The 10,417-nt window shown below is 46.8% G+C and overlaps 1 protein-coding gene across 1 annotated transcript in view; it reads left to right on the top strand.

The window, feature by feature from the left end:
• Positions 1 to 2,430: 2,430 nt before the first annotated feature.
• LOC137429162 (uncharacterized) overlaps positions 2,431 to 10,417 on the top strand; it is a 26,750-nt gene continuing 18,763 nt past the window's right edge. Inside the window, exon 1 of the mRNA XM_078779701.1 lies at positions 2,431 to 2,599. Coding sequence (XP_078635827.1) covers positions 2,588 to 2,599 — 12 coding nt within the window. The 5' untranslated portion in view covers positions 2,431 to 2,587. The remainder of the gene's footprint in view (positions 2,600 to 10,417) is intronic.

The following is a 10,417-nucleotide window of genomic DNA, read 5'->3' as shown; positions in this document are numbered from 1 at the left end:
AGCTTTGCTGCATCAGGGCCTGGGCAGCTCACCATCATAGAATCCACTATGAATTCTTCATTGTACCAGAGGGTGCTTGAGGATAATGTGAGGCCATCTGTCGGAAAGTTGAAGCTCAACCAGAGGTGGACCTTGCAACATGACAATGACCCTAAACATACCGGTAAATCCACCAAGGAATGGCTGAAAAGAAAGAAATGGAGGGTTCTGGAATGGCCAAGTCAAAGCCCGGATTGAAATCCCATCGAGATGTTGAGGGGGGATTCGAAACGAGCTGTGCATGCAAGAAACCCCTCAAACATCGCACAGCTGAAAGAATTCTGCATGGAGGAGTGGGCAAAAATTTCTCCCAGTCGATGTCAGAGACTGGTAGACAGTTATAAGAAACGCATACTTGAGGTTGTTTCTGCCAAAGGGGGCAATACCACCTATTAGAGCCAAGGGTGTACTTACTTTTTCCACATGCGAAATTTGCATTTATGTTTATTTAAATTATACAATGGACTACAAAATGTAAATGTTTCATGATATTTGTTATATTATATCACCTTTATCTATCAATATTGTTGAAATGAAGATCAAATAGCTGTGTGTTGAAATATGTTGAAAAAGTCAAAACTTTACATGGGGTGTACTTACTTTTTCACGTGACGATACTAAACACTCCTTGATACATAGCCAACTTCTTCATCAAGTCTGTCTACAGCTTTTTGGAATATCCTGTTCACAAACAAACAACACAGGTGTGAAAATGTTACGTCCATCGACTTTCTCTTGCGGAGATAAATCGAGACATTAATGCGATATATGTAGTTTAAAGATTGAACTAAAGCAGAGCTGCATATTTCAGAAACATGGGAGTTAATGTGGTCGGAGCAGAAATCTTGTCTTTGGGTCGAAGAATAAAGAATTATATGTCAAATTGATGGGTTTATCTTCGAGTCGTGCACTGGTTACCTGCCCCACTGAAGGTGTGCGCGGAGGTTGTGTTTTCACCCCTGTCTGTCTGTTTGTGACCAGGATATCTCAAAACGTTATGGATGGATTCAGAGGAAACTGGGTGGACTTGTTGGGTGTGTGAAGAGGAAGAATTGATTCAATTTTGGTGAAAAGCCGCATCCGGATCAGAGAATGTTTTAAGTGATTCTTCACATTGAGTGATTTCAGGCCAAAAACGACATATAGCATGTCTTAAAAAGTTATGGACGGATTTGGACGAAATTTAGTACACAGGTTGGGTATGTAAAAGGACTAAGTGATTATATTTTTGGAAAATCTGGATCTGGATCCGAGAATTTTTTTGTGATTCTTCACCATTGAGTGATAGGGCCAAACACGATATATAACATGATATCTCAACTTATAGACGGATTCGGAAGAAACTGGGTGCACAGGTTGGGTGTGTGACAAGGAAGAATTGATTCGATTTTGGTAAAGATCCAGATCCGGACACAACTATTTTAAAAAGTACTTTTCACCATTGGGAGATACGGCCAAAAACGATATATTGCATGATATCTCAAAAAGTTGTGGACGGATTCGGACGAAACTTGGTGGAGAGGTTGTGTATGTGACAAGAAAGAATCGATTCAATTTTGGTGAAGATCCGGATTCAGATCCGGCTATTAGAATTTTAAAATTGATTCTTCACCATTGGGAGGTACGGCCAAAAACGATATATTGCATGATATCTCAAAAAGTTGTGGACGGATTTGGACGAAACTTGGTGGACGAGTTGGTTAAGTGACAAGAACAAGCCGATTAAATTTTGGTTCAGATCTGAATCCTGAGCCGACCTCCCAGTGGGACACAAAACACAAACTGTTCCGCCTAGCGGAGGTTTGCTCTATGCCGAGTGCCATATTCTGGTTACCTCCGCCACCGAAGGTGGATGGAGGTTATGTTTTACCCCTGTCTGTTTGTCTGTGAACGAGATAGCTCAAAAAGTTGTGGACGGATTCGGACGAAATTTGGCGGAGTGGTTAGGTAAGTGACAAGGACGAAATGATTAGATTTTGGTGAAAATCCGGATTCGGATCCGGCTAGTAGAATTTTTTAAAGGAAATCGCCACTCGGGAGATAGGGACAAAAACTATATATGACAGGGTATTTCAAAAAGTTGTGGATGGATTTGGACGAAACTTGTTGGACAGGTTGTGTTTGTGATAAGGAAGAATCTATTCAATTTTGGTGAAGATCCAGATCCGGCTCGTAGAGTTTTTAAAGTGATTCTTCACCATTGAGTGTTCGGGCCAACCAGGTGGAGGTATGTATGCTCCCTACTGAGTGCCGTCCTCGTTCTTGATGCATGCTATAGTGGTAGATTGCGATCTGGTAAATACCCATTTGGGGATTTGAATTTGTTGATCCAATAATGTCAGTTGTCGTTGTGGATTGGTGATTTTCAAGTGTTTCGCTGCAGATGCTATCACATATGGGAGGTGCATGGCTGGGATAAAGACCGCACTTGTGGGTGGGAGAGGATCGAGGCAACTGCACGGAGGAGGAGCGACAAATCGCACTACGTGGGACACAAAACAAGGAGTTGTACATCCAACGAGGACACGCACCGAACCCCACACAAGTGATGAGGAACACAGTGAGTACCACGTGCACATAACTGTTTGGTTTTTTATTAAATATTCATTCAATTAGGACACGCTATGTCATATGTTTACGTTTTAAGGTAACACGTGAAGTCGTACAATTCTCGCGGAAGATTCGGCTTTGATTGAGGATCAGCAGGAATCGAGAAATCAGGAATTGTTTGAAGCAGGAATCAAGAATTGACCTAAGATTCAGTAAGAAATCACCGAAGATTCCCAAGTCCGAATCCGCATTTTATTTATTTATTTATTTATTTATTTATGTCGTTGTTATTTATTTATTTATTTTTCGATCAAATGTAATAATCGACAAAAGGCAAACTCTTCTACCCTCTGCACTTCTATGGATTACTTTGATATTAATTTTATTTTACTCATTTTTAGAAAACTTTTGCAACTCGCCCTTAACGAAGCGCTTATATCCAAGCACTTTAGCAACTATATAGCCCGTGTCCAATTTTGAAAAAAGATTTAAACAAAGCAGAGAAATCACTGAAAATGCAGATTTGAAAATGTTCTATAGGCGTCCTATGTCTTTGTGATCAAATTAAATGGTGTTCCAAGAGGAGGTTTATCTCGTGCACTTTATAGTGACGTCACCTGTGCGTGCACACACTCCAATCTTTATGTTTGTCCCTCACCAATGCACCCCTCTCTTTTAAATCCTATGTTCTCCCAACATCCCTTTCCTCCTCCCCCCCTCTCTCTCTTTCTCTACTATCTTCTCCTCTTCTCTGCCTTTTCTCGTTCTTACGGCCCCTTCCATTGCGTACGTAATATGTGTATATATATCCCATCATCGAGGTGCTTTCGCACAAACGACGGTCCAAGTAGGCGTACAAGGTTCCAGGAAAAGCCCCTTGACACATCCACTATACTGTATTGAATCCCCTAATTTATTTACTTTTAGAGCGTTGGGAATCGAGTGCACTATTCAAAAAGCCAGACGGTGAGAAAGTTTCCATCTCGAGTAACTACAAATGGAAACTGCACACTCGGACTACCCCAAATTGACCTTGAAAGCGGAATGGTTTTGTCGTTGTTAGGTCTGTGAGGCTCCACACGGTGCCCCAGGTGCCTCGATCACCGTGTCCGTCCTTGGTTTGCGGAAGCGTAAAGCCATAGATGCCGAGAATCAAGCAGGAATATTTATCAGTGTTTGTTGCTTTTCACTCATAAAGCAGCTTAAGCACTTTAACTCACTATTAACAGATTGAATTGGCCAATTTTTTGTCTCACTGAAGTTTTGTTTTTTTTTAAAGTTTTTTTTTTTTTGATTCACACTTTCCTTCATTGTTCGTTGTTTTACGAAGTTACAGATCCCTTAAACACGCCAGTGATGTGTGTCGCAGCTGTGCTTCAATTCCTGCACAAACTTGCGGAGAGTTTTGTGAATGTATTCATTCTTTCGGAGAAGTCTCTATGTCTGTGACTAATGTTAAACTTTTTTTTAAATCACCTGCGTCGTTGAATGAACCTACCTTTTGGGTGGCGGATACTATTACCTTTTTGTCCCCCGATTCGCTCGACTTACCTTTCTTTCTCTCTTTCTCTTTTCTCCATTTTGTTTCTCTTAACACTACAATTGAGACCGGCAGAAGTTGAAAAAAAGCTCTTCCAGGAGTGAGTTTCATGAGGGTTAACTCCACTGCTTTCACTTCAATTATGAGTGTAATTGCAACGAAACGGATAAGCACGATGCAGCTTCAGCTAAGTTTAGGTCAGACATCTAATCTGAGATTTTACCGCCAAAGATACATCAAAAATAACAATCAACAACCGTTTTTCATAGTTTTTAGTTGTTTTTCGAACTTTTTTTTTTTTTTCATAGTTCTCCCACCTTCCCAAATTTTTCCTTCCAAGTATTGCTGCAGATTTCTCACTTTCATCATGTCTTTTAAGCCTTCGTCTCTCAGGCCATCATCAGTCATCTCTTTCACCGTTTCCTTATTCTCGCCACCCCCATTTCCTCTATTTCTTGGCCAGATGTCTGTGGATGTGATCGAAGGGGCATGGAATTGAAATTTGAGCTTTTCTAAAGAATGTCAAACTTTTTCCCCCTCTATCTCTGTGCTGACCAACTCTCTTCTCTTTTTATACGCCTCATTTGTACTTCCTCATGTCATCGCTTGGCCATCTATAATTTGTTGCCGGATATGGAATTTTTGATCATTGTGAGGTGGAGGAGTCCCTTGGAAGTTTTCATCATGATGAGAATGGGGATTATGACGAGGAGGGGGTCAGCTGTACTTTCTAAGATGAACTGACTCATGTCTCACTGGGCCTTGGCATTGCTAGTAGTTGGTTGCAGTCTTGTGATCTAGGTGCCACATTCCCGAGCAATTGTTAAACCAACTATCAATGGCCTCATCCGTACAGTATTCATGGATTTTAGTGGCAATCGACAAAAGATTTTTCATTTTGAAAAATATTTAAAATACAAGTTTTTATGAACAGAAGTAAAAAAAAACACGATGTGCAGCTTTCATTTTTCAATATGTGCAGCTACTTTAAGACATACTTGTCAATGTGAACATCTAGTTCATGTCCGCTTGCAGACCATTCATTATAATGCAGTGAAGTGTAAGGTATACGAACGTGCACTGGACATTCAATGAATAAGCGTACCTGTGTTCGTTATGTAATTCGTTTGGAACTCACTTCCCGAAAACAAAAATGCTGGGCCCCGTGACAAGGGAATAGTAATGGGTTTGATTTTATATATATTGTTACAGACGTGGCTTGGATGTTATTTACCGAGCGGTTTTATGGTATGACCACGTCTGCACAAGTTACCCGATTGTGCCCGAACGTTGACTAGTCGCGCGATGCTGGCTCAATAAGAAAAAGAAGACACCCGGCTGGATTACAATAACACAATACGACACCAAGGGTTCAGTTCTCAAGACCTCCGGAGGAGATTATATTCGTACGGAAAGGTCAGATTACAGGGGCTAGAGTTATAATCACAGAAAGACAGGCACTTAGACACACTCTTATATTATTCCCAACAGACGACAGACAAACGGGACAAGGCTGACTCACACGGGGGTTGATGAAAAGGACAGCGGGTATCGATGGCTCAAGGTGCACTCTTGGCTCAAAGCAGGGTCCAGTACGGTCCGGTCCGGTCCAAAGATGCGGGGAGGTATCGTCGCGCTGGGGGTGGCGGTGGCTTCTCTCTCCAAGCTGAGGCGCATCTCACTCAGCGCTCGCAGGTCCGTCTTTCTCCAGCTGGGGGCGAATCTCACGTCACGTCCGCTACGTGGCCGCGTATATCCGGCGGGGAGTGACACGCCCTCGGCTCGCTAGCGCCGCCCCAGATGGAATCGGTCCGCCCTTCTGATTGGGTGCGGGGGGTTACCAGGCTCCGCCCTTGAGGAGGAGCTGACAAGGAGCCCCTTCGTGGTAACCCCGTGGAGCGCATGGTCTGGAGCTAATCGAGCCGGTGTGAGGACGCATCCTCCCCCGCTCCGCCGCCATCTCCTCTGTTGTTGTTGTAATTGTTGGGGAAGAAGATGGAAGGAGGTATGGGAAAGGTCCTAAACTCACTACTGATGCCATATAATCACATTCTGGTGCAACGAAGAGTCATAATTAATGGAGACGAGGCCTTAACTGACATAGAATAAGAATAACTAGGAAGATGTCCGAAAGTTGTCTACGTGTGGTGCGGTGGACCTGGGCACGACATTTAATGGGGGAATAAGGGGAAGGTCGGCTCTACTGATTGTTATTTACATGCAATGGGACTAGGGAATGGGGGATTGGGGAAAGTTGGGGAGTATTGGAGAAAATAGGGGAATATTTACAAGCGGATATGGAGGCCAAATTCCATATTCGCAACATTGCACCCTTCTCTACCCTCGGGGCGTCCCGACCCGATAAATTTTTACCTACTTTAGTGTGGCACGCAATGTAGTTCCCTCTACTATTAACTCTACCCTGAGTGCGACAGTTTTACAGATATTCACAAATGAGTAAATATGTCCCCCTGCGACGTTGCACCCTTCTCCTCACAGAAACACACCCACAGGATAACCGAATCCGGAAAGAATTCTCAAACTAAACATACAGCCGGTAGGGAGCATTATTTACAAGACTACGCTGCTATTTACACTACGATCCAGGAGCTGTTTTTGGAGGAACACATGCAGATGTTATGCATAGAGAGAGAGCGCGCTTGCCAACATCGATACACCAACCCACGAGTGCTCTGTGGCCGACGGCCTTTAATAACGTGCAGAGCACCCTTCCCGAGCATCAACAGCACCACCCCACCACCAATCGGTGCAGTCACCATTGTTCATTGGAATAAAAATAAATTCGACAACCCCTAACCCTGCAGGTGTCTCTTGCTCTTCTTGTGGTGCACTTGGTGGTGTTAACTATTAGTGGTTCACCTGTATGGCATAGGTGCCACGTTGATCCATAGGTCCATCCCCGGGTGGTGCTTGGCCGCAAACGAACTGCGGTCCATTGTGGGTGGCCACAAACATTGCGGTCCATATGGTGTATCGATCCCGGCAGCAAACAGCGAAAGTGCAGGCCCACAACTGCGCAGCCAGCACCTCTCTCTCTTCTCTCTCTACCCCAAAGCCAGATCCTCGGAGGTGGGAGACAAAAGAAGCAGACAAGTGAGTAAGGTGGTAAGGGCGCAAAAGTGCACGCAATGTAAGGTGATGCACACTGGGGGCACATGGGAACCAGGTGAGACAGGTACGTTCCTATCGTACGCCCCCCCCCCCCACCAGGTAACCTACATGGCCCCTCCCTTACCCCTTACTGTATCCACACAACACAACACTACCCATAAACATCTACTTTACAAATCAACAAACATCCCTACTGTCTTCCCCGTTCCTCCCATATACCAAATTCGTCTTCTCTCCCTCCTAACCAATCAAATTTGCCATTTTCAACTCAACATCAAAATTTGCCATCACCAATTCATCATCAGTCCCTCCTAGGGAGGGAGAGATGGAATCACCCCAATGTCTCATCCACGTCGTGATGCGTCTCACAAATCCAACAGCAATTCTCATTTCTGCAACACAAACAAAGAAAACACAGGTGTGGAGTCATCATCATCACCACAGGTAAGTGGCTGCGTATGGTGCGACAGGTTCATCAATCCTAACTATCGCCTAAATGACTTTAACAACTTTACACTACCCGGGGTCTTTCTCCGGCCAAACCATTGGCCCTCTTACACTATGGGTTCTAAAAACCAATTCCCATTGGCCAAACTGTGGTGCTCTTCAATTTGGGGTCTCACTCCCCCGATTCATCTCCCGGTGCCCTCGCACAACTTCTGGGCTGTGGCGTGTACCTCTCCCAGTGGGTCTACCCACCTGCACACCTCCACCACTGCAGTTGCCTCCGAGCTTACCTGCTCCTTACCCTAACCTAACTACCTGGGGAAGGCCCTCTGGCACTCTCCCCACTCGGTGCCCTCTCTGGCACTGGGCTACCCGGGTCCGTCCTCCGGATCCTCGGGCCCCATCCACAACTCTACCGGCTCCCAGAGCCCACCTGCGGCCTCAACTGGCCGACATCCTCACAGTGGTGGAGTGCCCAACCAACTACACACACTAACAGGCTACACGCCCAGCCATTTCCACAACACTAATGCACCCATTCACAACACCATTCTGCAACCGCACCACAAATGCCAATATCCAACCACAATTTACCTGCACCCTCTACCTAACACTTACACTACCCGCCCCGGGTGCTCGTGAAAGGGGTCCACTCTTCCCCCATCCACACCTTCGCACCATGCACACCACTCCGTACCACTCACTCCAACTCTCTCCACACACCTGTACCTGCACACCTGTGCTCTCACACCTGGTGCCACCTGCACCCTTCTCTCCCCAAGCGCATTCGCGCTGATCCACACACTCACTACTCATACACTGCTCCACACACCTGTCCAGTTGCACACCTGTGCAATCACACCTGTTCAATTCTCACAAACACGGCATCATCTCAGCTAACTACTCCCTTCTGAAACTTGCGCTTCCCAGTCGTCCCTTTAAACTATTGCGCTCCCTCGTCATTATAATCCACACTAATCTACCTGCGTCCCCACTACAGGTATCAGTCACTAACTAACCTTAACGTTACCTAAGGTCATCTTCTCTAGATCCCTACACACAATATCCTAACCCACCCGGGCTAGTTTTCACTGCCATACACCCCATAAGCTATTGCTCCTTTGCCCCCCACTTGGGCAGGGTGGCAGGGATGCCATCCCACCACATCGGGGGTCTCTCACTACCAATTTTGCACATCAAATTTCAACAAATCAAAAATTTGCCAATCACTGCCCATCATCTGCCAATCCTTTGCCAATCATCAAATTTTGTTTTTCTCTAATTTTGGGTCCAAAACACTAACCTCATCACCCAGTCGACTCACTAATACCTCTCGGTGCGCCAATCCCTGTCCAAAGCCCGGCTTCGTAAAGCCAAGCAATGGATGCTGGTTGTTTTGTGCCAGCGGCTGGATGCGTCCGGCATTCGGGGCAGGGACGGGGGCTTACCCGGGCCGAGATCCCACGCACCACCTCGGCGTGGAGCCATCCAATGTCCCGATCTCGACCTGCCGGCACGTCTCAACAAAACGTGGTCGCCATAACGACCCTTCCTATCGGGCTGCCAGCTCCGCCTAGTGGAGCCTGGACGCGGCCGTTCAAAGCGAGGCCCGGCACGCACCGAGGGCCTGCTTCGGCTAAAAGTCGCTCTAACCTCTAACCCGTGTAACGTCGATGCTTCACCTGGACGCTTACACCCCGCAGCCCGTTCCTTGCTCACACATCCAGCTGTGCCCATGCTCCTCGTACCCTTCCTTACACACCCATTCCACTCACAGCCTTGGTCACACACCTGACCACCGAACACTTTGGCACACATTCGTTGGTCGCACACCTCACCAATACACCGCTTCGCACCCCCTCCTCGGTCACCTCCTCTGTGACAATCACAGGTGTGCCCTCATTCGCACACCCAACCACGTGCCTCACCACCAATTCCAGCGTGCATTCCCACTCACGCTCTACCATTCCAGGTGTGCATCCTTCCATCCCAGGTGTACATCCTCGCTCACCTGTCACAACTAACTCACGCTCCATGTCACTCTCACTACTTTCACCTCCATTCCTGACAGCGCACTCACCCTTACTCTTGACAGCGCACTCTTTCCCCATGCACCTGTCCGTCACACACCTTTCTCGCGCACACTCTCCCGTTACACCCTCTGTAATACTCACCACAGGTGGACACTCTTCCTTACTTCTGACAGCGCACTCTTTCCTCATGCACCTGTCGGTCACACCCCTTTCTCGCGCACACTCTCCCGTTACACCCTCTGTAACACTCACCACAGGTGGACACTCTTCCTTACTTCTGACAGCGCACTCTTTCCTCATGCACCTGTCGGTCACACCCCTTTCTCGCGCACACTCTCCCGTTACACCCTCTGTAACACTCACCACAGGTGGACACTCTTCCTTACTTCTGACAGCGCACTCTTTCCTCATGCACCTGTCCGTCACACACCTTTCTCGCGCACACTCCTGCGCACACTCTCCCGTCACACCCTCTGTAACACTTACCACACCGCGCTTCCATGTGCTCCCTCGCACACGCGCTACGACCGACTCACTCTCGCCAGCACCCTCACTACTCCTTGGCACGCACTTTTTCCTCACACACCCCAGAGTCGGACTTTCTCGCACACCTCCTCTTTCGCACACCAGACCTGTCGCACACTTCACCAACGGCCTCTCACGAACACCCGGGTCC

Source organism: Myxine glutinosa, chromosome 6 (genome assembly GCF_964187855.1).
Source record: "Myxine glutinosa chromosome 6, kmMyxGlut1.1, whole genome shotgun sequence".
Taxonomy (NCBI): Eukaryota; Metazoa; Chordata; class Myxini; order Myxiniformes; family Myxinidae; genus Myxine; species Myxine glutinosa.
The sequence above is the reverse complement of the archived record's forward strand: the minus strand, read 5'-3'. Positions and strand labels throughout refer to the sequence as shown.